The sequence below is a fragment of the Lissotriton helveticus genome, chromosome 3_1 (genome assembly GCF_964261635.1).
Source record: "Lissotriton helveticus chromosome 3_1, aLisHel1.1, whole genome shotgun sequence".
Taxonomy (NCBI): Eukaryota; Metazoa; Chordata; class Amphibia; order Caudata; family Salamandridae; genus Lissotriton; species Lissotriton helveticus.
Genome location: NC_136061.1, coordinates 2,070,461,652 through 2,070,488,750, shown reverse-complemented (window position 1 = coordinate 2,070,488,750; position 27,099 = coordinate 2,070,461,652). Strand labels below are relative to the sequence as shown.

Genomic DNA, 27,099 nt, shown 5'->3' with positions numbered 1-27,099 from the left:
TTTCCTGTCTTGGGCACCAGGCCTACCCACACAAGCGAGGTACCATTTTTCTCGAAAGACTTTGGGGAATGCGGAGTAGGAGGAATTGTTTTGATCCACGCAGATTCCAGAATTTTCCTCAAAGAAATGTGAGGAAAATGTGTTTTTGGGGACAAACCTTGAGGTTTGCAAGGGATTCTAGGTGACAGAACCTGGTGAGAGCCACTCATGTCACCCCATCCTAGATTCCTCTGGGTGTCTAGTTTTAAAAAATGTATAGGTTTGCTAGGTTCCCCTAGGTGCCGGCTCAGCTAGGGTTAAAAATCCACAGCTAGGCATTTTGTAAAAAAAGGTCTTTTTTTCTCTGTGAAAATGTGGAGTGTCCACGCTGCGTTTTGGGCCGTTTCCTGTCGCGGGCACTAGGCCCATACAAATGAGGTATAATTTTTATTGCGAGACTTAGGGAAACACAGAATTGTAGAGCAACTGTTATTGCCTATTGACTTTCGATGCATTTCAGCCATCCAAATGTAAGACAATGTTGTAAAAAAGAAGTCCCTTTGAAAAATGTCCTATAATTCTCATGCTAGTATTGGTACCCACAATTTGAGAGATGTGCAAATAGCTACTGTTTCTAAGCTCTATATTTTGTTCCCATTTCAGAAATACATGGGTGTCTTTCATATCGATGTTTCACTGTTTATATTTTCCCAAATGAATTACTATCTACCCGGTACACAATAAAATAAAATTGTAAGACGCTGCTCAGTTATTGGCTCTGGGTTCATTGGGTTCTTCGTGAACCTACAAGTCCTATTTATTCACACAACCAGAAGAGTCCAGTGGATGTAACTGTATATTGCTTTAAAAAGTCTGTCATAATTAGAACAAGTTACAAGTGAAAACGTAGGCACAAATGGCTGTTTTTTCAACTCATTTACAACTGTTAGTTTTTATGAAGAACCTTGAAGGATCTACACAAATGACCCCTTGCTGAATTCTGAATTTTTTATACTTTTCTGAAATGCTTTCATACCCATTCCTACCATTAACTGGAAGGAGGTTGAAAGCACCAAAAATTGCAAAAATAGGCTATATCCCAGTAAAATGCCAAAACTGTGTTAAAAAAAAAAAGTTTGATTTTCTGACAAATGTCTGTCAGTCTCTGAAAGCTTGAAAGATGGTGATTTTAGCACCATGAACACTTTGTTAATACCGTTTGCAGGGAAAAAGCAGATGCTTTCACCTGCAGCACTTTTTTCCATTTTTCCCCCAAACAAAACCAAATATAGCTGTATTTTGGCTAATGTCTAGGTCCCCTCCAGGGGAATCAACAAACCCTGGGTACCTTTAAAATCCCCATGATGCTGGAAGAAAAGGGCCCAAATTTGGCGTGGATACCTTATGTGGTCAAAACAGAACATGGGCTTAAGCGGGAACTACCCCAAATAGCCAAAAAAAGGCTTACAACCCATGGGGGAGGTAGGGGAGGAAGGGGGAAGGCCTAGCAGTGAAGGGGTTAGTGTGTTACTCTGCCAACATTCTATCTGCCGCATCATCTCACTAAAGAGCAGGAGGGGCTCTTAATAGGTTCCTTAGTTTTTACCCTCAAAAGGGTACAGTTTTGAGTACCCTTTTGATGATCGCCATTTCCTTTGCTGTGCTTGTTTCAGGATATCTGGAAGCATTTGCAACTCTTACCATGTAGGCTTCCACCCAAGGGGTCCAGAAACATGTCTTGTGGCAGCACTGGTGTGTACCAGTCAGGGAACCCATAAGAGGCTGGTCGTTTTTCAGGGGGCCCTCTGAGTGCATTTTTCATTAAATCCCACACAGGCATCCGTGTCAGTTTAATGTGCTGAGAAGTTTGATTCCAAACTTCCCAGTTTTCAGTAAAGCCATTTCTGGTCACAGTGCTCTTGGTACCCATGGTACCTTTTACAAGGGACTGACGTTTGGCAGAGAGGTTCCAATTTAGGGTACGAGGTACAGTTTTGGGAAAGGAACACACACACTGGGAACCTGATTGGCAGGGATCCAGAGCACATCAAGTCAAAGTGCATCAGTAGTCTGGCAAATAGTGTGGGGGGTGGGGAATTACTGCAACAGAAACCCAGCTTCCTACACTGACTGAAAATGTTATTGTTCGAAGTGACTAAATGTTAATTCATTTTCATTTTAGATAATTACAAGCTTCTAACCAAAAAGGTTACTGAGACACCGCTCCACAAACAAGTCTCCAATAGATTACTTCATAAACAGATTAAAGGCCGGTGAGTAATTTAATCATACTCTTCTTCCATGCTGAATGATTACAACAAAGAATAATTCATATGAATCAATTTTCAGAACCATACTTGAACACCTCCACTCCTGTCCACCACAATTTAGCTGTTCACAATATATTTAATGCTGCAGTAGCTGCCATGTAAATATCTATAAAATGTAGATTAAGAAACAGTGCTTACTTGATGCATCATTTTAATCAATTAATTAACCCTCTTTCCAATAATGGTTCACTTTCTGGTAGAAGTGGGAAAAACCTGATGTAATTTTGTCAAATTGCACATGTTAAAATCAAGCTGATTTTAGTACAAAAATAACTATTTAACACGGTGTAGCTTGCAACCAGCATTTGATAAACCATGATAGTGTGTTTCCATCTGGGGTGGAAAGGTTTTGTCAATCTATGCCTGTGCTGTTCATCTTTGTTAACTTCACAGCAATGAGGCTTACTTGTACTTGCAAGAAAGTAATCCCTGTGAACCAAGAGCAGAACATCTGTGTGGTGCCATTTTCCATCAGGAAGTGCCTAATTTGGAAAAGCCTGTGGAATTACCATATTCCTTGACGTGGAAGAGAAGTAAGGCCTACCTACTTTCATGAGTCTTTACTGTGCATGCGAGAATGAGTGACCTCTTTCCAAGGAAGGTGGCACAATACTAGGCAGACTGAAAGGACTTCGCAGACTGAAAGGACCCCGCAGGTAAAAACATATGTAATCCCTGAGACCTTGCAACTGTAAGCATAACCGTCCATTCTTTTTCTAACTGGCTGTTAAGAACCCACCACTGTAATAACTGGAGTAAAGCGAGTAAAGGGGTAAAGCGTTTCTAGACCATGAGGGTCCCTAAATTATTTCTACTTTTGAGCTTCATTCCACTATATGGGTGTGCCAAACAAAAGCAAGTTCCATTATAATCAAGCCCTTTAGACTCCATGAAATAGATTACTGGCCTTGCTAAAGACTATAAAAGGATATCCTAAAAGAAGGAATGACCAAAATGGTATAGATGTACATTGTATCATATACAGAAGACAATGCAAGGAAGTAACCTTACAAACTCAAATTAATGAAAGAAGAAATGCTAATGGTTTGATAAAGTCAAACCATCTTACAGTAAATTGATGAAATAATACCATTGTGACACTGCGTACTCCATGGTTGAAAAACAAGGTGTAGTTTGCAAGTGATATATGGAGTCTAAACATATCAAACATTGTTTTATTTTGTTAATAAGTCACTTTTAAGCTTGCTATATTCCATACATTTCATTACAGATATGATAGAGTTGTCTATATGATTGTTTAGCTGCTTGTTGTGGATAATGGTATGGTGGTACCTCTTGATTGCTCAAAAAGTGTCTAGCTGAGGGCTGGGAGCAGTGCAGAAAGTGGGAGAAAACCCCACAAGTGCAGCATTCATGTAATAGTCTGATTAAAAGAACCAGCTGTATATCGTTGCTTACCCTGGATATGCAGGATAATTACAATGACTCTGTCACTGTAATTGTCTGTTTTCAGTTATCATTGTGTCAGTCCTAATGCAGGGTAGTTTAATAGCATAATGTATCACTTCCAGTTAAATGGGTGCTCGGCTTGGGAGTTGTTCTAGTTGGAATGGGACCGCTCTATTGAAGTGGAACAAGTGTATTATGAGGAATGAATGATTGTTCTAAATTTCAGTCCAGTTGGAAGTGTAAGTAATGACTAGTCTTCAGAGTCTTGAAGTTGAGAAGATGTGGATTTGTGAGTGGATTTGGTAGTTGCCAGTTCACATTGATCCAGCGGAAGCGGTGTAAAATTGTGGGCACAGACACAAGTTTCCTACCACACCATAAGCCCAAATCTCAGTAAAATTCACAACACAAAGTTTGGGCCCATAGAAACTCTAATTTCCACTTACAAATCATGAGTTCCTCCAATAGATCTCTGCAAGAGCTAATAGGGATTCAGATAATTAGAGACGGAAGCCATTCTTTCATGAGGACCTGTAATGAAACAAGCACTGGCGTTGCCAATAGGTCTCGCAGTAGTAAAGTTGGAGCTATTACAATTGCAAATAACAATGCCTTTTATTTTTGTTTTCATTTTAAAAACATAAAGGGCTTTGTCATTTACAAAACCAATAGCTCCAACTTTCCTACTGCGAGGTCTATTGTGCACTGCACAGTGTGGGTGAAAGTGGCACTGCGTGGGTGTGAGTGGCTTTGAGTGAGTGGCGTTGCGTGTGTGAGTGGCGTTGCGTGTGTGAGTGGCGTTGCGTGTGTGAGTGGCGTTGCGTGTGTGAGTGGCGTTGCGTGTGTGAGTGGCGTTGCGTGTGTCTGATTTGTTCGCTCGGAATGAGAGCAGTTGAATATTGGTAGGGTCGGCATCTTGTTGTTTTTCTAATAATTGAAACATCCGGCATAATGAAGACGCAGCATATCTGCAGAGACAGTATCTGCCAAGTCGACTGTACAATCATAATTGTTAAGGATATTAATTGTGTTTGTTTGTTATAATTCGATGTTTTTAATTTTAGATTGGGTGAGTAATGTGCAAGGCCGCCTTGCATGGTGGTATTGTAGAGTATATTTCCTCTTTTGAAACGCAATAATAAAAAAAGAAATTAGTATTCAGGGAAGAATGGGAATTGAACTGCGGCCACAGGAAGCTTCAAAATACATCTACGATAACAAATTGTAACCTACTTATACGCACTAAAACGGCAGAACACCGGGGAGCTTAGAAATATCTGTTCTGAGACAAATTACATAGTACGCATGCCTATTATAAAACGCGTGCGCACACGCGAGGATGGGCACACACAGACGGGAAGTAGAAGTCTTGTCTGTTTTCTATGTCGATCGGTTGGGCTTTTGTAGTGACGAAAACGTTGGTTGCGCTGGCAATAATACCGTTTGAAGATGGACGCCATGAAAAAAAGCATTCATTGCCTTCGATGCGCATGCGTGTTTCACTCGGGCGGATTTGCTTCCCATGGCAAGGCCTGGCACTATTAGCTGCGGATCCGCTTGACCTGGGGTAGCTGCAACATGAGGGACCGTACTAGCGAGCTGAGGAAGGTGAGTTTGCGGGAGAGTTGTTCGGTGTTAAAAGCATGGTCGGTTGCGAAAGGGATGCACTTGCAGAACAAAGGCAGACCTTCTGCAAATTGACTGAAAAATTAGCCCGGCCCCCTGTGGGAAGCACGCAGGCCGGAGAAAAGAAATGCACACGGCGGGCAGGGGAGGGGGCGGAGCGGGGGAGAGCGGCATGTGGGTGTGAAGAATTGACTGAAAAATTAGCCCGGCCCCCTGTGGGAAGCACGCAGGCCGGAGAAAAGAAATGCACACGGCGGGCAGGGGAGGGGGCGGAGCGGGGGAGAGCGGCATGTGGGTGTGAAGAAGCCGGGCCTTTGAAGTGAAGCTAAGCTTCACTTCAAAAGGTGTCGGAGGAATGCGGCGGCTGAGGGAACTGATGTGCACGCGCTTTTAAGCTCAATGCACATGCGCATTGAGCTTAAAAGTCACGGGCACTGCAAGGAATCGCCACGATTCCTTGCTTCGTAGTTAAAGGTTGTTTAAGCCGCAATAGGCTCGCAAGCTCGATGCGCATGCGCATCGACAGGCGAGACCTAAAAAATGCCTATCTAACAACAATAATCAATAACCATAACTTATCAACAATATTCATCAATAAGTAAAAGCAAAACTCAGTATAGTTATCAAGGCACTTTTATCTAATCTTCAAGATGAATGATCAATACACAAAAACACATTTAGAATTTTCATTTCTTGAATATTCAATTGAATAGAGGTAACATCACAATACAATCACAATTTAAAGCAAAATACATCGTAAATCAAATAACTGGTGAGAGGAGAGGAAAAGAAAAAATAATCATGCATTGGAATTTTAGTATGCAATTTAAGGAATAATACGTGTTCAGTTTTAGATTATCAGGTCCGAAAGGCAAGGTGGACTAAAGCACAGCGTGCAATAGTCTGAATAATTAACCCTTCAGCTGAAAGGTTCAGCCTGCTCAAATTCACCAACCTATGAAATGCAGGGGAGATCAGGTGAGTTCAGTTCAGAATAGTCAGTGTTTGGACCGACAGCATGTCACGCCCAAGAATTGCAAGGAAAATAGCTGCACTCAACCTTTTCCCACAACGTTTTTATACCTCGAAATGTTCACAATTCCAGCCCACAAAGTAGCTTCTGCACAGTTTTGCAGGATTCTATTGTTCGAGATCCATGGTGTGATCGTGGAATGATCATTCTTCAGCCCCAAATCGTCCGGAACCTACACGTAATACCTTTTTTCCCTGTATACAGTTTTCTGAGAATGAGCAATATTTATTTTCGCCGCAGAAGTAGGAAGCACACTTGCAACTTAACATGTCCATGGGCTTGCTTCTGAGTTAGCTTGCAACAAAGTTGACACATTTATTCATACAGAGAGGATAGTCAGACTTCAAGAAAGAAACTTCAGTGATCATACTTGTAACTAGAGCAATCTAGTCAGCAATTTTCTTATACGAAGGAAATAATGAAGGCCAACATAAATTTCTCTGAGGCCTACAATGGAAAGACATAATACATTTTGAGGCCTACATGGAAACCCAGAAGACGTGTTAACTTTAAAACATTTGAAGAAAACAAAAAGGCATAAAGAAACTAATATATAAACACTACTTCATTACTCTCATAATAATAGTCCAATCATATTTTAATATTGAACAAACCGCTTCTCTTTGCAGTTTCATATTTACGTTTTGAAAAACAGCAAAACACATTTCAATAGAGCAATCCTTTCAAATCATATTTTGCTAAAAATCCACCGACTGCGTTATTTTTCACATTATCATAACACATCAGTAGTTTTTCTCTCTGTCGTTAATCTTGGTTTTCACCAGTTTGCGAAACTTCTGCATGCTTTTACGATAGTATGTTTTAGTAATTCACACACAATGAGCAGGAATTTGACAGAGCAAAATCATTCTTAAATATTCATGCTCCATCAACATTGATATAATTGGTAAGACAGGTGTGAACTTATTTTACTTTGACATAAAATGAGATCATAGATGTAATAGTAAACCTATTTTATGTCTCCTGGCACACTTAACACTAATTGGTTCCTTGAAAGGTTTTTTTCCAAATGTTTTTTCATTGAGTGCTGTTTTACATAGGGGTGGGGTGCCAATATCAGCCTTTTTTTATTTTATTTTGAGAGTTTTTTTATATAGCGCAAACATGACCCTTGCTGGTATCGGAGCGCCTCACAATAGATCAAAGACAAAAAGATTTTTAAAGTATTAAAGTCGCGAACAATCAAGGATGACGTATCATCTCAGGGAGGGTACAAAACGATCATTACCAGTAGAACAAACAATAATATAGAGTAGAGCAGTAGTCATCGATGAAGTTGACATGTCATGAACAATCCAATCATAAGAAGTACTTAAACTTCTTTCTTGAAAGCTTCTGTAGAGGGATTCAACCTGATTTCGGGGGCAAGGTGTTTCAAACTCTCAGGCGGAAATGGTTTGTGTGAGAAAATGCCTTCTTTCTGCATGGTTGCCCCTACATTTTGCTGAAATGCTGATTAACTTTGACTGTGTGCCCTGGGCTCCTGCTAATCAGGTACCCAGGGGCTATGTTCTTTCTCTAAAACGGCATTGAAGCCTAAACCCAATGGACATCGGTGGCCACTGGTCAGCCCCTGATAAATGGTACCACAGGTGCCCAGGGCACTGTGACCAGGAAAGGCCTCTAAGGGCTGCAGCACCTATTGTTCCACCCTTGGAGGCCCTGTACCCTTACACACACACACACTGCCTTTGCAGGCTGTATGTTTTGGTGCAGAATAAAGTGAAGAGTCGACACGACACACATCTCTGTGTGCCATGCCTACAAACCACTGCCCTGGCATAGATCAGTCTCCCCTCTAGCTGGGTGCACTATACCCATGGTGAAGGTACAGGTGCATGAGCCATGTACGCCTACAGTATCTAAGTCCATCCTTAGACATTGTAAGTGGAGTGCTTCCATTAGGAGTATATGGTGCTGGGAGTTTGTCATTACAAACTACACAGCACCATAATAGCTACACTGAAAACTGAGAGGTTTGGTATCAAACTTCTCAGCACATTATACCCACACTAATGCCAGTGTGGGATTTAATTAAACATGCACACGAGGGCATCTTAGAGATGCCCCCTGAATACTAACCCACCACTAGTGTCCAGGCTGAGTGGCTGCTTTTAGCTGCTACCAGCAGATATGTTTCTGGACCCCTGAGTCGAGAGCCTGCTGCTCCCCCAGGATGGGCAGGGTTCACAAAGGGGAAGCTTCAAAGGCTTGCCGCCTTTGTGAGCTTCCCCAGGCCACTTGCTGCTTTCAACAACTTGTCCCCACTGGTTCTGACCCCTACTTTGGGCGGGAGAACCAAAGGGAAAAACAAGTGAGGAAGAGAGGTGTGCCCACCTCTGCCAACTCCACCCCTCAGGTGGGGGAGGCGAGGTAAATCACACCTCCCAGTCCCTGCCATCTTGCAGCCAACCAGGGGGAGGCTCATGCCCCCTCCCACTGGAGGGTGGCATAATAGGTGGTGTACCACCCCAGGGAAGGGACCCATTGGTCCTTGCCTTTTACCTACCTGTAACGCCCCTAAACGTAGTATTTCGGTGCACCCCTAAACCTTGCTTCCTCAGATCAGAAGAAACTGCAAGAAGGACCGAACAGCCGTGCAGCAGCTAACAAGAAGAAGGCGCCCACTGACTTGGCCCCTGCCCTACCGGCCTGTCTCTTCCTCGAACCTGCTTCTGCAAAATCCTGGTGTGTCCTGCAGCCAGCAACCTCGAAAACCCAGGAGGACCTGCCTGACCTCAACAACAAAGACTTTGTCTCCCGTGAACACCAGATTTGTTCATCTGCAACCTCTGGCTCCAGCTGGATACCACAGATCCGCCCCACTCTGCAGCCGCCGTCCATGGCCCGAGCTCAAGTGGGCAAACACCACGAGGAGGTCCGCCAGTGATCCTGACCTGAGATCCAGCGACTCCTGACCTGCCTCCAGCCTCCAGCTGACGCCTGCAGCCTAAATCCAGATGGTCCCCCAACCGCGACCAGGAGCTGGTAAGAAGATCCGACCCCAAAAGGCACCCCTGCACCCGATGCCCCACGGCCTTGGGTGCCCGAACTGACGGTGCCTAACAAACCCCTAACCTACCTCTCGAAGTGGTGGTCGCCCCCAGAAGACCTTCGTCCCCAAACCTGCAGTCCCTTTGCACTCCAGAGGTTCCCTATTGAAAACAGTGCTCCCAACATCGAAAGAGCACCCTGCACCCGGCCGCCCACCTGCTGAGGGTGTACCTTTCGTGCTACTTTGTTTCCCCATTTGCCCTGAGCTAAAGTCCAGGAGCTTTGCTCCCACAACCAAGTGGCCTGCTTGCCAGCAGCCACCAACCGGTGGCCCCTATCCCCCATTGGATAACATTGGCCCTCAGCACTCTGCACCTGGCCGCCCTAGTGCCACTGAGAGTGTAACTAGAGTGCATCCTTGACCCTGGGAGACCCCTGAGTCTACCCCAAGAAACTCAAATCCCACTACCAAATACTTACCTCAAAACCAAAAACACTATTTTCCTCCGTAGGATAACATTGACTGTTTTTCTTTGTCGAGTTTGAAAACCTAAAGAAATTCTTTAAAATTGTACTGTTTAACAAAAACGACTTTGCTTGCCAAAAGTAACTTACCTGTAATCCTACTGAAAATCCTATTCAAAGTATATGTACTGCATTCTGAAAAGCATTGCATTATCAGTAACACTACTGTAATCAAATCAAAGTACATTTACAATTGCTATCCAAACTGTTACAATCTGTATATTTACTGCAAAGCACTTATCTCTTACCTGTGGCAGGATTGCTTGGCTCTAGGAAATAAAATACCTAAAAAAATATTTTTGATTCAAAAACAATTGGTCTGAAGTTCTATCTTTGAGTGTGTGAATTCATTTGCTGACTGAGTGTGTACAACAAATGCTTAACACCGTCCTCTGATACTGCCTTACTGCTCGACCACACTACCACAGATAGAGTGAGGTGCTACCTAACTTTACCTCGGCTTACCTTTGGGGATCCACTGGACTCTGTGCACACTATACCTCACGTTGGTATAGTATATACAGAGCCATCTTCCCACAATTTATTAATATTTATTTAAACATTACAGTGCGCAGTGTAAGTTATTTCCACGTTTCTTTTATATGTAGCGCAGTAGTCGCACTCTAGCAGACATCTACTAAAGATGAACTCCGTAAAGAAGTATGTAATTGCAATTTTTAAAAAAATCCCTTGACAATCATCTAAGTGTTCGTCCTCTTACCGACGTGTAAAGTGTTACTTTTTTGTCCATTTTCATGGTAAAAGTGACCCACCATACAGCAGATAGCACAGCCCTCTTGTGTTCAGTCTTCCTGTCGCCGTTAGCGGGTACTGGTTCTCTTGAACTGCCTTTCCACATGGCATCCTGTACTATGACCAGTTTGACAGAGAGATGGCTTTGGTTACACTCCCCTTACAACATGGTCTGGGGAATTGTTTCAAGTGAATTAAATGCTGTGTCGCGAGCCAGCCTGCTCAGCAGAGAGGCAGAGGGACATTGATAAAAGCAGATCTCACAAACACTGAAGGGTATGAACGAAAACCGTGAACTTAGGCAAACTCCTTCAGAGAAATGATGGGAGCAGACATCCAGTTCACTGGGCAGGTTTTTCAGGAACAGATTGGGTTTTGCTATTAAAGGTCGTGGGCTCCCTTCTCATCAAGAGAAGCGCACACGGATACATAGCAGGTGATAAAGGCAGGCTTCTTACTCGAGAGTATGGGGCAAGTACGAAGGACCATAGGAGACCCCACAAAAGAAGAGGCAAGTGGCACGTATAGAGAACCTTAGAAATAATACTCTATACTAACGGAGGAGGATATAGGCAAAAAGGCTGAAAAGTGCCAACATGCAGTTGAAAACTAACTATTGTTGTATATAATAAATAAGCTAAATCAGATCACATTACAACATACTATCTGATAGAGACATCTAGCCACAGGTTCCTTCACTTTGAATATCCCCAGGCGTCAGACTTTATCCGGAAAAAATCTTAAGCAGTACCCCTCCGCTAGACTGCGTCACATGGCTCCGTCCTGATGTCGTCCATGGGCATGACGTCAGTGGAGCCATATAAGTCCCTCCCGGCACGCTGACGTCCGTTTTCTTCTTTTCCGTGTCCCAATACCGATCCGTAGAAGCGGTTACCTCTGGCCTGTTTTTGTTTTTCAAGCCTTCTCGACACCTTTGGCATCCGGGAACAGTGTGTAATAGCTTCGGGCTTCAAGGTGTGTGAATCCTGCACGCTGCAGATGTCGGCGACAGATCCACACGCAATCTGTATGTGGTGCTTGGGAGAGCACCACTACTCCGTGCAGTGCGACGCCTGCCGACGGCTGAAGCCGTAATCCCTGCGGGAACGTCGCATGAAGTTACTCCCTGCCCGGATGTCCCGTTCAGAGTCCTCACGCCGCCGGTCTCTTCGTGCTGGGGCTTCAGTTAGGGACAGGTCGTGGAATTGTTCCCGCGGATGTCGCTCTCCTGACGCAGGTAAGGACAAGAAAAAGAAGTCCCGAAGGTCGCCGACATCGCGTGACTGCAGGCCCCCAGCTCCCAGTCTCCACCACACATGGGTCCTCAGAAGTCGACCCCCACAAGACTGCCATTTACTGGGGCTGTGGCGACTCTGGCCCAGATGGAGGCCTATTCTTGAGTCTTACTAGCCATCTTTGGGTCATCTCCTCTCCCTGGCGCGCCTTCGGGCCCCACAGAGGGGGTAGGGGCTCTGACCTGATTTAGCCGGCGATTTCGCCCTCTGCGCCGTTCAAGCACCTTGACTCCGGAGTCGCTGCGACATCGGGACAGTGCTTGGAGGGGCATCCTACTCACATCTATGCCTTCCATGTAGTCTCCGCACAGTCCTGTGAGGCTCCCTACGCTGACTCAGTCGACTACGTTCTTCTCTGCAGGTTCGCATCTCAGTGGAGGTCGCGTTGACGTCGGGCGGACAAGGCGCCTTTGGGGATCATCGACGTTGAGACGATGCAGTCTCTACGCCGGTGCCATTCCCGGATGTGGTTGGTGGAGGATGTGGAGGCCGAACCTGAGGAGGCCCCTGTGGGTTCGCCACCCCCAGGGTTGTTTCGCTCTCCCTCTGGGCAGGAGCCCATGCCTTGGCAGGGCCTTGAATGTTCTCGGGTTGTAGAGTCCCCACATTTTGGTGGCCGGATTAGCCTCATGCTGTCCCGCTATGGATGACCTGTTGTTGCCACCTCGGATGGCCACAGTGGCTAGTGCAGCTTTTACTAGGGCGGGTCGCAGGGCTACAGACATTTTACAAGTGCAGCCACCCTCAGTTTTTCTGCCCTCTGATCCCGTGGTGGATTTGCTTCACCAGGGCACTGTGGAAGTGGAGTCCTTGTTGCCTTTTGGCAAGTCGTCATACAACACTCTTCTAGGGACTCGGTTGAGGCCCGTTTCGGGGGACCTGGTGAATCGTGCTATTGCACATCGACATCGCCCTGCTCCAGGTGACCCTGTCTGTTTGTCCCTCCATCATAGGGCTCAAGGGCTGGTAATTAAGTTGGCTTCAGTCTTCCTGCCTTCTCCGTCTCCTCCGTTACTCCCTCCCTCTTGGGAGTCTCAATGGTTGGAGTCATTTGGCCACAATGTAATTGCGTCCACCAGTGCAGGCCTTAGATCCCTGAACAAGTCATGCGTGTTTGCTTGGGCTACTTCTACCCTTTGAGACTTGGTTGAGCGCCTCCTTCCCTCTCTTCCAGAGGGTCCTCGGACTGACCTGGATCGGTTGATTCATGATGGCCAGGAAATGGCGCAATTTTCCATTCAGTTGGCCATAGACACCACTGATTCGGTTGGTCGAGCTATGGCCCGGTTAGTTGCTCTGCATCGCCATGCCTGGCTGCACGATGGCTGTTTCCCTGCCAATGTCCAGGAGTGTCTTAGGGATTTGCCCTTTGATGGGGCACCTTGTTCTACAGACATGCTGAGTCGGCGGTTCAACGTCTCATGTCTGAGTTTTCGTGAGTTCCATGGGTTATAGTCCTTGTTGTGGACTTTTTTTTTTTTTTTGAAGACCTTTATTTGCATCATTAGGATAAACATGCGTGGGCCTACAACCAATCCGGCCGGCCACAAGTCAAAAACGATCAAGAATCAATATAAGCGACACAAGGCCAGTTGGCAGGCAAGCAAACACAATCGAACAATGCTAAAGATGGGATAAGCGGCAATCACGGCCCAATATCAGGATCAGTGAGGTCTATTTTATAATAAGGGGACAAGGCTCATGGCTGACTCACAAATACAGAAAAACCCCAAAAACAGGATTACACCCATGCCAAAACGAAAGCAGGTGGGGGGGGGGGGGAAGAGGATGTAAGGCACGATACGACCGTAGCACAAAACAAACGCAAAATATAGTGGAGAAGCATACAAGTGCTACCAAGATCTCATGACCCCCACCCAATAACACGCTAACGGAGGCAATGGGAGCGGCAAACTGTACGAATCGAGCCCACTTCTCTCAATACGAGCCTGGGAAAAAGGGGGAGGGGGGGGGAGAAGGGAAGGGGGAAAAAAATAGGAAGGAAACAAGGGGGAGGAAACCAAAAAGGGACAGAAAGGGGGGGAAAGGAAGGGAGAAGAACAAAATAAAGGAAAATAAAAGGAGAATCACAATCGTGCAAGATGGGCGCCACCCCGGGCCAGGCAACCCGCGGCTGATAGTACAGAAGAAAGTGGAAGCTGGCGAAAAGAAGGGTATGGCAGTCGCGACAAACCATCGAAACCGAGAAAAGTAACATAGCAACAGACCCCAACCCACCCATGCCTGAGAAGCGAGGACAGAAGCGGCACCGCTATAAAGGGATAGAAAAGGGCCATAGAACCAAAAGAAAACATCTGAAAGACCCCACCCACCTGTCCCACCCCGCACCCCTGCAGAAGGCTACGGCCTACCCTCCAAACAGCGTGCCTGTCGCCCTAATCCGAAACCCGAAATATAGTGAAAAAAGAAAAGTAGAGGAAGAAGACAAAAAGAGGAGGAGAGAAAATACAAAACAAAAAGAAAATGTGAGGGAGGAGCCAGAGGATATGAGCAAACACATTCGGCCACAACCCTCCCCCGACCAACAAATGAATAAGTATCAAATCAGTACTACACCTTCACATACAGCAAGAACCACAGGGAGGGGGAGGAGGGAGAGATTGTAACGTGTCACCGTGTCGGGAGTACAAACATCAATGCAACGGGCAGGTAGACCAGCAAATTATCATGTCGTGCAACTCACCCCCAACCCTTCCTGACCACGAAACCAACCCAATAAAGGATAATGTGAAGCGGACCACCCCGCACAAAATAATCGTAACGTAGTCCAGAGTCACGGCAGTGATATGAATCAGGTAGAGCCTTCGTACGGAGGGAATACAAAAAGTCAATTAAGCAAGTCAATTGTAGCAGGAACGACAGGGCAAGCAAAGGCAAGCCGGAGTCCAGGTGCGCAATTCGGCAACACAAAGGTACCCCTCCAGAACAAAAGTTCGGATCCAACGAAGCGGGAGCAAACAGCGGCCCACCATGAGTCCCAGGTACCCGGGAAGGAGCAGATCTCCGCGTCGTGTGGAAGTCCTCGAAATCCAGGCGGCGAGGAAGCAGAGGGTCAAAAGTCACCGGCCCATCAAGCGGCCGAAGAACAACAACAGCAACTCCTGGCGCAGCCGAAGGGGGCGAAGCAATGGCGGCAGCAGGACGACAGGGGTGCATGAAAGAGCGGCGGCCCAAAACGGCGGCGAGCCGCATGGGGTCGGTAGAGGCACCGGGGGCCAAGACAGCGTACAATGACATCAAGGCGTCCAGGACATCTCCGGGCGTGGGCGCTCGAGTACACACCCAGGCCTCCGCACTATCCGGCCGGTAAGGAGCGTCGGTGCAGAGCGGAGCACCCCCCACGTCGTCAGTAGCCATCTTGTGAGTTTCGCCGCCCCACACTCCACCGTGGGCCCCCAAACAGTTCCCAAATGTAGGACTTTACAGACCTCCGGAGGCTCCCAACAACGGCCTCACCGGCACAGGATGTGCGAGCGCCCGATGGGGCGGGGGGGCCCCCTCTGAACAGTGGCAGGCCCCACAAGCGAGAGCCAGGCGCGGGGTTCAGGACCGCCGGACAGGACAAAGGCGAAGGGACCCCTTCACACGGTCAGCCCCCAACACATCTCGTCCCCCTCCAGCCGCACGGCCCAGTCATCGGGGCCGGTTCAGGATCTCCGGGGCACACGCACAACGGTTCCCACCAGTGGCTCACTTTCGCGGCCGGGGCCGACAATCTCGTCTCCGCCGGTCGGGTCCCGCAGGAATCTCTTCTCTGCCGGTCGGGTCCCGCAGGCGAGGTCCCGGTCTCAAGTGCCCGGAGGCCCCAATCTCACCGAGGGCACAGCTGCGGATCCACAGCACACAGGAACCTCCGGACCAGACGGTGAGTAAGAGTGGGTCTTTAAAGTTCAAATTCTGTATGGAAGTAGCGTCGCAGTGCAGGATATAAGGCAGGATAGTCGGAGTTGGCCGGAAGGCCGACGGAGCCGAGCTAAAAGGCGGCCATTCCGTCCTCGAGCTAGGCTCCTCCTTGTTGTGGACTTTGACTTTTAGTTTCAGTATTGTCCCTGCTTTTTCTGGTGCTCCGTCTATGGGTTTATTTATTTATTTATTTATTTATTCAAAGTTTTATATAGCGCGAACAGGATCCTTACAGATATCAGAGCGCTTTACAAAGACAGGGTAGGGGCAGTAGGAGTCAACAGAGATAATGGGAACAGCATAATAGTCAATAGCATGGTAATAACAAGGTTAATAAAAACATACATAAAACCAATCCATATACAGTCAGATAAGGAAGTAATATAGGACAGCACAGGTCATTGATCCCACTACAGAGGTGTACAGGTGAATCAGTAAACCAACGTGTATCACATCTTGGTCGGTAGTAAGAGAGTAGCGTAGTGGCGCCCCCAACAAGTAGAGTATAGTGCCAGGGGATATTGCGCAGTGATACAAGCAATGAAGAGTCTCTGAACCAGCATCTATAACGATCAGGAGATCTTGGCCAGAAGGATGGTTTTCACCTCTTTCTTGAAGAGTGAAGTGGAGGGGATCAGCCTGATTTCAGGAGGGAGCGCATTCCAGATCCTGGGTGCCATTCCTGAGAAGGAGCGCTTGTAGGTTTTCACTTTCCGGAATCTACGAGGTTTCAGGAGTAGATTATTTGTACTCCTATTGGATCTCGAACCTCCTGATATAGACAGCTTTTGAGCGAGGTAGTTGGGTGCCTTGTGGTGCACGGCCGCGTGTGTCATAACTGCAATTTTTAGATGTATTCTGGCCTCAAAAGGCAGCCATTTTAGAGTCTTTAGGTCTGGGGATATGTGCGAATGCTTTCTAGAGCCAGTAATGAGTCTCGCGGCAGCGTTCAGGGAGGCTCTTAAGGGTGCTGTTGTGGCTAGTGGGAGACCGCTGAGGGCCGCAATTCCGTAGTCTATTCTAGGGATGACTAAAGCTTGTACAGCAGTTTGGAAGTCTTTGGCCGGGAGAAAGGGTTTAATTTTCCTCAGCGTGTTAATTTGAAAATTAGCTGCTTTTGTGGCTTTGCTGACGTGTTGCTGCATGTTGAGCTTGGCGTCGAGTGTGATGCCTAGGGATTTCGCCGAGTCCACAATGGTAGGTTGGACATTGAGTGCTGTTAGGTTGTTGAGCCAGGTTTGGGTGGTGGAGATTTTCGCCGGGGGTGTGATGAGTAGGAACTCAGTTTTCAGAGCATTTAGTTTGAGGTGATTATCGGCCAGCCAAGATTGGGTGTTAATAAGCGTGGAATTCAGATGTTTGATATCTTCCGGGGATTGTAACTTTAGATAGAGTTGTGTGTCATCGGCGTACATATGGAATTGAACATTGGATGCTTGAAGCAAGGTGGCGAGCGGTTCCATAACGAGGTTGAACAGTGTAGGGGAGAGGGTGGACCCTTGTGGGACACCTAGGTCTGCAGGCACAGGTGTAGATAGCACATTGTCGATCTTGAACCTCTGAGACCGATTGTGAAGGAAAGACGAAAACCACTTGAGAACAGTTCCCGATAGCCCCATTCTAGTACTTAGCAGCTCCAGCAAGTTCTCATGTTTGACCGTGTCAAATGCTGACGAGAGGTCAAGAAGGATGAGGAGGCAGGACTCATTGCGATCCAGAATTTGGAGGGCGTCATCAATTATGTGTGTCATAGCTGTTTCCGTGCTATGTTTCGCTCTGAAGCCTGATTGATGAGGGTTGAGGAGGTCAAATTGATCAATGTGTTTTGTTAGTTGGAGTTGGACACATTTCTCCAGCAGTTTGGCCAGGGTGGGGATATTGGTGATGGGCCGATAGTTGTTTAGGTCAGACGGATCAGCTGTAGGTTTCTTGAGTATGGGCGTGACTTGCCCCACCTTAAGGGAGTCTGGAATGTGGCCTTGTTGCAGAGAGCTGTTGATGATCTTGGTCCAGAGAGGGAGGAGCAAGGGGATAAAGTCTTTTACAGCATTAGCAGGTAGGGGGTCTGTGAGGTGATTAGAGGGCTTCAAGGTGCAGAGCAGTTTGTATATTGCTTCTTCTGAATAGGTATCGAAGTCCTGCCAGGATGCCTTGTTTTTAGGTTGAGTGTCTGCCATTCTGGTGTGGCTGGGGTATCGGCTTACATCTATGATGAGGTCATTTTTTATGTTGTCAGTCTTTAGTTTGAAGAAAGCAGAGAAGGCTTCACAGTGTGGGGTGTCGTTTGTTGAGCTGTTTGATTGTGTGGGTTGTGCCTTTGTTTGGGTCTTGATTAGCTCGAACAGCTTTCTTGGCCTGTTCTTCGCTTGGTCCAACTGGCGGCTGAAGAAGTCCGACTTTGTGCGCTTTATTTTCCTAAAGTAGGCATTTCTCTTGTTCTTAAGCTTTTTGAGATGCAGCGCTGAAGGGTCCGATCTCCAGGTGCGCTCTGCCATTCGCATATTACGCCTTTCATCATTGAGTCTGTCATCGTACCAGGGGTTAGAGATTTTGGTGGAGACTCTCTTCAGTTGCAGAGGGGCGACTTCATTGACTATTGTGTTCATAGAGTCAAGGTAGTGGTCAGTCAGTGATTGAACATCTGAGGCCCCTGAAGGGGGAAGGAGGAGGTTGCCGATGTGGGGAGGTAGGGTAGAGGGATTCAGATTCTTCAAATCCCTTTTCCATGCTTTGGTTTTGATTGGTTGAGTAGGGTTAGGTTTAACTTTTTCGTTGATAAAGAAGGTGATAATGTGGTGATCTGACCAATCGCAGGGTAGAATCGCCTCCAGTTGAATAGCGTTCTCTTTGGCAATGATGAGATCGAGTATCGCGCCTTTGTCGTGTGTTGGTTTATCGCATAATTGGGTGAGGTCAAGCGCATTGAGGAAAGTTTTGAGACTATTCACCACGGTGTCTTTCTGATCGTTCCAATGGAGATTGAAGTCACCCAGGTAGACTTGAGTGGTCTGCCGACCGGCATTGGAAGTGATCAGGTCCATGAATTGTTGAGTGAATATGAGATTGTCACCAGGCGGGTGATAGATGAGATGTAAAGCACAGACTTGTTTGCCCTCACTGGTGATGTCGAGGCAGAGGAGTTCATAGGAGGAAAGGGAGGGGGAGGTGACTTGAGTAACGGAGAGGTTGCTCCTAAAAATGCATGCAATTCCCCCGCCCGTCTTGCCAGGAGACCTGTCCAGCCTGATGATGTGATAATTGGGGGGGACTAGTATGTCCATAATCGGGGTAGAGGCTTCAGTGAGCCACGTTTCCGTTAGAATGGCTAGGTCCAGATCCCTATCTGAGACGAGATCCGCGATGTCGGAGGAATGTCTCTGGGCCGATCTGCAGTTTAGTAGGATGCATTTGAGTTTGGGAGAGAGAAGGGTGGTCGAGCTTTCTAGTGTGAGGGGAACTTTTCTGAGGTTGTTAGGGACGGAGCCTCTGTTGTTGAGTGTTGGGGGCCTTAGAGGGTTTGTAAGAATTGTGGGTATGGGGATGTGTGAGTTGGAAAAGTCTTTTACCGGACCTGGGCCATAAGAGCGTAGGAGAGAGCATAAGTCGCGGTCCGACAAGGAGTTGAGAACACGACGGGGGCGGTGGGAATTATTGCGCACGGGGATAGTAGGCCATTGCTGGTGTCGTCGGGGGCGTGGGATAGTAGGCCATTGCTGGTGTCGTCGGGGGCGAGGGTATGCAGGGAGTGTGCGTCGTTTGTAGGGTAGTGGGATGGTGGGAGGTAGACTGGGCTGTGAGGAGAGAAGGTCTTTGATTGCGTGGATGTCTTTTTTGATTTGTAAGATTTCCTCTTTGACTTGTTGGAGGGTGGATAAAGTCAGGTCAGGAGGGTCATTGGGGAAGGTGTTGGTGGAGAGAGCCGTTGGTGAGTGGTTGAGTAGTGAGCTGGTGAGCAGGCTGGGTATCGGGGGGGGGGGGGGGGGTATACTAGTGTTGTTGAGGGGTTCCACGGAGCTAATGGGTGGGATGGTATTCCAGGAGTGGGCGTGGGGTGTGGGTGATGTAGGTGCGACAGGCGGTGGGTGAGAGGCATAGGTAGTGACTTCAGTGGGAGACGGTGCCGGTGGGTAGAATAGTGAGTGAAGGCTGAGGACAGTGGGGGAGACAGGAGGGTAGTGAGGGCTGAGAATAGGAGGTGGGAGAGAGGGGGATGCTAGGGTAAGGGAGGAGGTATGTTCTGTATCTTTTGTTGGGAGGGAGATAGAGTTGTGAGTGGGAGTGGTGAGGGAGCAGGGAAGGGAGAGGTGTCTGCCGTGGGGGAGATGGGGAGGATGGGTGGATAAACTCCGAGTGATGGTGTGTGCAGATGTAGGCGTGTTGTGGGCGGGAGTTGTTGTGTCAAGTGTGAGAGACTCGTGGGTGGGAGTGTGAAGGGAGATGGGGAGGGAGAGGTGTCTGTCGTGGAGGGGATGGGAGGGGGGGGTGGATAAACTTTGGGCGGTGGCTTGTTCAGATGATGGTGTGTTGTGGGTGGGGGATGTTCTGTCCGGGGGGGGAGGGATGGAGGGGATATGGGTGGGGGTAAGAAGGGTAGAGGGGTTGCTAGTATGTGCGGTGGAGTTATTTGTGACTATTCTTGGGGAGTGGGGGGCGTTAACAACAGGTGGGCCATTTACTGGGGTGCTAGGGGTAGAAGTGTAGTAGGTGGTGGCTGCGACGTCAGGGGTGATAGTGCCCGCGGAGTTCTGAGTGGGGGTCCGCAGCTTGGAGAGGTGCTCTTTGAACTTGGGGAACAGGTTGTCTAGTAATTCCAGGTTCTTGTCCGTGGATTGGATTAGGACAATCCCGTTATTGTAGATGGTAATGGTAGACCTGCCCGGGAAGAGGTGGGAAGGTGTGATGGTGAGACTTAGGCCATGAGTTGTTTTCCTGGTGGTGGAGACTGTGAGTAGGGATAGGAAAGTTTTCCTCCATTGGGCTCTGCGTGAGGTGTGGAAGATGATATCAGTATTCAGGGCTCCATTGCCCAGTGAGAAGTAAGTGTCAGCAAAGGGTGTTTCTGGGTGTGACCTCAGGAAGTTGTGTTTAAAACGTTTAGTGGCATTTTTGGAGAGAGGAGTGGAGGGGTAGTTAATTCTAAAGGTGTTCTTGCCGTTGAGCTCCATTTTATAGAGGCTGTGGTGATAGGGGTAGGAAATAGGCCGATAGTACAAACTGTCAGCCGCTAGTTACAGGGCCAAGGAAGACACTAGTGAGTGTCACTAGTGATAGCCTATAATATAAATAATATACTGGAATAAAATAGAATACCTATGCAGGCAGTAAAATACCTGAATCAAAAGTGACAGTAGTGTGTAGTCAAACATATGTGAGGTACATGTGCCAGTAACAAAAAAACAATTACAAACAGCAGTCAAATGCAGAAAAAAAGTATTCACATTCAGTGCATTACAAATGTTCAAAATAAAGCTAGGGGTGTAAGTGTAAGAACCAAATAAATGAGGTAGCGAACAGTGAATGATAGGGATAAAGGTGAGATAGGTGCAGGTGCAGCATGAGGTAGCGTTTGGTGCCGCACCGGTGAGGGAAAAGTGAGATGGGTGCAGTTTACTCAGAGTGTATAGAGTACTAGTAGAGGTATAAAGCTGCAATATAGAGCAGTCACTTAATCGCACGAAGATACATATACACTACAAATACAAATACTAGTATAATACTAACAGAGTCAGGGTGCAGACAGAGGCTGCTTGAGTCATAAATGACACTAGTGAGCATCCAAAAGAAATATGAGGTAGCGATCGGTGCCATACCTGTGAGGAGAAAGTGACATAGGTGCGGGGTACAAAAATTCTACAAAGTACAGGTAGGAGTACAGTATTGCAATAAGGGGCAGATACTTAATCACACATATCACACATATATGAGGTAGTAATCGGTTGTATAAAATACCATTAAATATATGATACTGCAATAAAAGGTAGACACTAAGTCACAAGATAATTAGACGTGGCGCTCTGTACAGTCTTGGATGGGTACGAATGGCCTGTTCTTAGGTTATGTACAACTGGTGGGAAAGACTAGTCCATGATGGCCGCCAGAGCGAGGGAGAGACTGGACCAAGATGGCCACCAAATAGGGGAGATCGAGATGGTAGTCCTCTTTTGTTGTTGTTCCTTTTAGAGCAGGGGAGGGTGGTTTCATTTCCTGTATGAGCCAGCCCAATTCCTAGCTTACTGGGAGGGAGTCTTATCTCTCTTTTGCAGATTCCTGACCGCTTAGGTAATAGGCCTCATGGTCAGTTGTTAGGCTGGAGGGCGATTTATGGCTCCAGTTTATGGCCCCCAGTCATATTGACCAATGGTGAGTGAGGAGACTGCAAAGCCCGCGAAAATGTAAAGCTTACAGTGCATTCCGGGCATAAAATGGAAGATCAGCCTGAATGTTTGAATTAACAACTTTGCTTGTAAAGTTCCAGGCAGAAAGTGAGAGAAACTGTGAGATAGCTTAGCTTAATTACCTTCTGGTCGTCAAGCTGCCCAAGGCTGTAAGAAGTCCTTTACAAGTCAGGCACCTCCAGCGTAGAGCTGCGCGGTGGGCACCCAAACACGTAAGCAGGGCACACCGGAGACGCTCTAGAAGTCGCTTGCGCCGTTTTTAATGATGATCAACCGGGAGTGGGGGAAGGGCGGCATCCAGCTATCATCTTGCTGGGTCGGGCCGCTTCAAATCCCTTCCGCTTGCCCCCCTCTCCGCCCGTTTCAGTGATGTATATTGTGGTGGGGTGAAGGTGGGGCATGAACTCACCGTTGCAGCAGTGGTGTCTCCTCTCCGTGATCCAGCCCCCGGGCCGAGGCTACAAACAGCCCAGATAGCCGGGACCCACCGATCCAGGCATGCCAGGAGAGGCACACCGACCGTCCAGCTCCGCCATCCCGGCCCCCGGTAGACAGACCTCTCTGCCACGAAACAGCGCGGGTCCCCGGGTAGGGCGGGGGACAGAAGCGTGCAGCGCCGAGGGCTGACCAGCTCCCCACCCGCGCCTGCAAAGGGCTTCGCAGTCCGTCAGGCAGGAGCCTCCCGGGCGTCTCAGGCGTTCACAGCACTGATCGAGCCTAGGTGCAGGACCCCTCCAGTCGGCGCGTGTGGCGGAGACCCCAGGCTGGTCGGGCAGCTCCGGTGGCAGTGAGCAGCCCAACTGCAGGCGGAGAATGCAGGCAGCCAGTGGCAGGCGGTGGCGAATGCAGTCAGGCAGATCCTCTCCCCAACCATGCGGGAGTTGGGCTCCGTTGGTAGGTGCTTCCCGACTTCAGCAGCAGTGCCCCGGACTCAGGGACCTGCCCCTCTAGTCCGGAGAAGGCTCGTTGCGGACACCGGTGGCAGGGGTCAGTTGATCTTCACTTCAGCACTTCAGATAGCACTTCAGGCGTCTGCCATGAATCCTGTCCACTTCACCAAGATGTCCCGTAGGCAATCAGTTTTATTCCGCTCGCTCCACCACATCCAGGCCGGGCTCTAGGCAGCAGACATCCTTATCGTCAGCGGGGGGAAGGCGGGAGCGGCTCGGTCCTCTCCAGTGAGTCTCTGCTTCCAGGCAAGTCGGGGATCAGCAGCAGTTTTCCGGTGCAGATATCTCGGCAGGCAGGTAAGCAATCCAGTTACTTATTCCAGTTACTTGATCCAGTTACTTTTGTGTAGCTTTGCACGATGCCGCTCTGCGCTATCGGGGGTAGTACCTGAGAAAGTGATCCCCAGCACAGGAGCTCTTACCGAGAGCTCCTACTCGGCGGCCATCTTGGCACCTTTCTTTCAAGACGTTCAAGACGTTATTGCCCAGACTGACTTTTTGCCGTCTTGTCCTTCTTTTGCTACAGCTGACCAACTGTTTCTGCATTTCTTTTTGTGCCCTCTGCCTAAGACCTCGTCTCAAGAGGTGTCACTTGCTTTTATAGTGAAGTGCCATACCCAATGTGGGGTACTTGTTGGCTATTGTATTGCTGCTCTTCCTTGCACTGGAAGTTTCGAAGGCTCCCTCAGAGTCTTCTTCGTACTGATTATTTTCTGTCTATACTGCGGGTCTCCTGATTTGTCCAGCTGTCCCTACTGTGGTAGGGCATCCCCTCTGGTGAGACACGTGGGTTTGATGTGGCTCTGTCCAGGAGCTTCTGGGTTGTTGTCTACGGTTGGTCCGTAGCTCTCTCATGCCTCTGTGGAGTCACACTTCCACAAGGTGTTTTGGGGGTTTCTGCCACGCCTGGCTCTCCACTGGGTGTTCTCCCGGCCTTGCTGTGCTCTTTCTGCCTGTCTGCACGTGCCCCATGGGGGCATGTTGTTCTGTTCCGTTCTGCAACAGATTCTCCCTGTTCTGTGTAGATTCGACATGTGTATACACACATGATATGTTCACTGTCACAGGGTGCCAGCGGCGTTTCTTGCGCCCCTGTCTTGGCTTCGTTCTACTCTGGTCCATTCCTGGTGTGAAGAAGTGCTATGTCTTCTCTCATGGCTCGGGCCCTGTGGAATTTTTGCCTATTAGCAGTGGAATGTTTGCCAGCTACGTCACTGGCATTGCCTTACTTTCTATTTCCATCTGCACTTCCCTGGCAGGGACTCCGGTCCCTTTGATAATTGCCGCGCAGAGGTTTAGGTGCTTCTGCTCCTGGTCTCTGCTGCTGTTTTCTGACCCACTGTGGCCTAGTGGTTGAGGTCTCTGACTCTTACTCCAAAGGTTATGAGTTCCATGGGAGGCCAGGGTTCCTTTCCCATTGAGGGGATGCTGTTTCTTTGTAGGTGTCTTGACATTGTTTTGTCCTGCGCTGCTTCACACCGGTGCTGTTGGTACCTCTTGTGGAGTCTCTTTTTACCTGGGGTATGCTGTTCGAGTTCTTCCCCTTACTTTAAATTTTTTCACTATTTGTTTATATATACGTCTCTATATGTGTGTGTGTGTGTGTGTGTGTGTGTGTGTATATATATATATATATATATATATATATATATATATATATATATATATATATATATCCAAAAATAATGGTTACCCTCGAAGGAAGAGCCTCCAGACACTTTGTGAGAGCACTTGTTCTTTAATGAGAAACAGCAGAGCAGGAACAGTAACGCTGCTTAAAGTTCATGACAGCCTTCGCCAAACGCGTTTCAGGTCTTCCCTTCGTCAGTGGCTTGTGGCGTTCTGATGTCCCAGGCAACACGTGCTGCTACCTTATCACAGGTGAGCCACCCCCAGTGGGCGTTGCCGTCAGCACGGCATGCTGGTTCACGTAGTTGCACCAAATAATACTCGAGTGAGTTGTTGCCAAGGAACAGTCTAAAATGTTGAATCCCAAGTGGGTGAAAGCACAGTCATTGTTTCAAGCGCTGCTGAATTGTTCCTCATAGGCTCCTGCCTCCCAGGAACACAAAGGCTGTCATGAACTTTAAGCAGCGTTACTGTTCCTGCTCTGCTGTTTCTCATTAAAGAACAAGTGCTCTCACAAAGTGTCTGGAGGCTCTTCCTTCGAGGGTAACCTTTATTTTTGCAGCGTAGTCTTTTCTTTTTTTTTGTAGCCCAGGTGGGCGTCGGCGTCACACCCCTTGGGTGTATTTCCGGTGACGTCGGCATGCTTCCTGCGGAAGCTCCCACTCTTGGGCGCCATCTTCAGATAATTTTTTTCCGCGGTCGGGTCTGGATCGTTCCCGTTTGGGCTCCAGACATTTTTGGAGAAAGAAGAAAGAAAAGACAGAAAACGCAAGGAGAAGTCATCTGAAGACTCCAGGGAACTTCATCGACGAACAATCAGCAAGGAAAAGGCGTTTTTCATCGAGATCCTCGACGACCGTCGACGAACACGCGACCAGGGAGGCCCTGGACGCTCGATGATGGACAACACGCCGTTCAAGTTCTGCCGTAACTGCCACCACAAGTACGCGCAGAAGGACCAGCACACGGCAACCTTTGCCTACCGGTGAATCACGAAAGCGGGGACTGCAACGCCTGCTCCGCCTTCGCCCCGAAGACCCTTCGTGTGAGAGAGAGGCAGAGGGTAGCACACGACGCCCTGCAGGGGAAGGCCCCGACGCCATCCCTCTACGAGCTGGGGATGTCCTCCGAGGAAGAAGACAACGCTGCCACCGAAGACGACAGCTATACGGTCGTAGAGACCGATTACACGAAGACTTCTGATAAGGTAGGAGACTCTTCGGCCCCAAAGAACCCGAGAGTCTCTGAGTCTCGAAAAATCGAGGGCAAGACCCCGAAAGCGCCGACGCCAAAAAAGGCGGCGTCCGCGACAACTCACAGGCCCAGCGGATCCTCCGAGAAGGAGTCCCCGGCGCCGAGAGCTGCTGATCAGCAGAAAACGTCGAAAATCGTTCACGAAAAGGATCGATCGACGCCGAGGGAGAAAGACCCTAAACTAACGACGACGGCCAGAGACCCAAAATCCGGGTCGACGTCGACGTCGAAAACTTCGACACCGAAAGGCACGGCACCGAGCCAACCGCCGAAAAGAACGGCCGATCCATCCGACGCGGAACACGCGGCCGAGATGGAGAAGAAGAGTAGACGCCTCGAGGCCGAAATGGAGAACATCATGCAGCGTAAGAAAGATTTTGACGCTAAGATGAAAGCCTTCACGATCCCTCACAAGACCAAGCCACCGGTGGTGGAGGTGGTCGAGGAGGAAGAAGAGATCGCCGAGGAACAAGACCAGGACGTCGAGGTGATCGACGACCAGGAAGAGTACGACAATCCCTACGATAGTTACAACTATGGGGAGGAAGAGGACAGCAGGACGGACGCAGAGTCGGCACCCTCTGACCTACAGGAGGTAGATTACATAGATGTCGACACCGACAGCCCGGAGGAGGTGGTCGACACATACCCCTCGAGGCCCTCGCCGCCGGACGACATCGGGGCCTACAACTCGGTGATACAATCTGCCGCAGCAGCATTCAAGCTCAAGCTCGACGAAGAGAAGCAGAAAGCCGACTTCCTTCTAGAGACTTTGCTCCCAACACAAACAAGGAGCCAGTTCCTTCCAATGAACGCTCATCTTCCACCCAGCCGCCACAAACGTAACTAAACCGCTACAAAGTCTATGCACAGCATAGTGAATCCAGAAAGATTCACGCTGCAAAACGAATAGTTTCTTACCTCTCGGTGTAGTTTTGCAGCTTGAAGATCTTTCTGGATTCACTAGCGAACCCACCCACC

General features: G+C 48.3%; 1 protein-coding gene across 1 annotated transcript in view; it reads left to right on the top strand.

Annotated features, from left to right (window-relative positions):
* TICRR (TOPBP1 interacting checkpoint and replication regulator) overlaps nucleotides 1-27,099 on the top strand; it is a 581,214-nt gene that overhangs the window by 292,511 nt on the left and 261,604 nt on the right. The window contains exon 13 of the mRNA XM_078683197.1: nucleotides 2,162-2,252. Within this exon, the coding sequence (XP_078539323.1) occupies nucleotides 2,162-2,252 (91 nt within the window). The remainder of the gene's footprint in view (nucleotides 1-2,161; nucleotides 2,253-27,099) is intronic.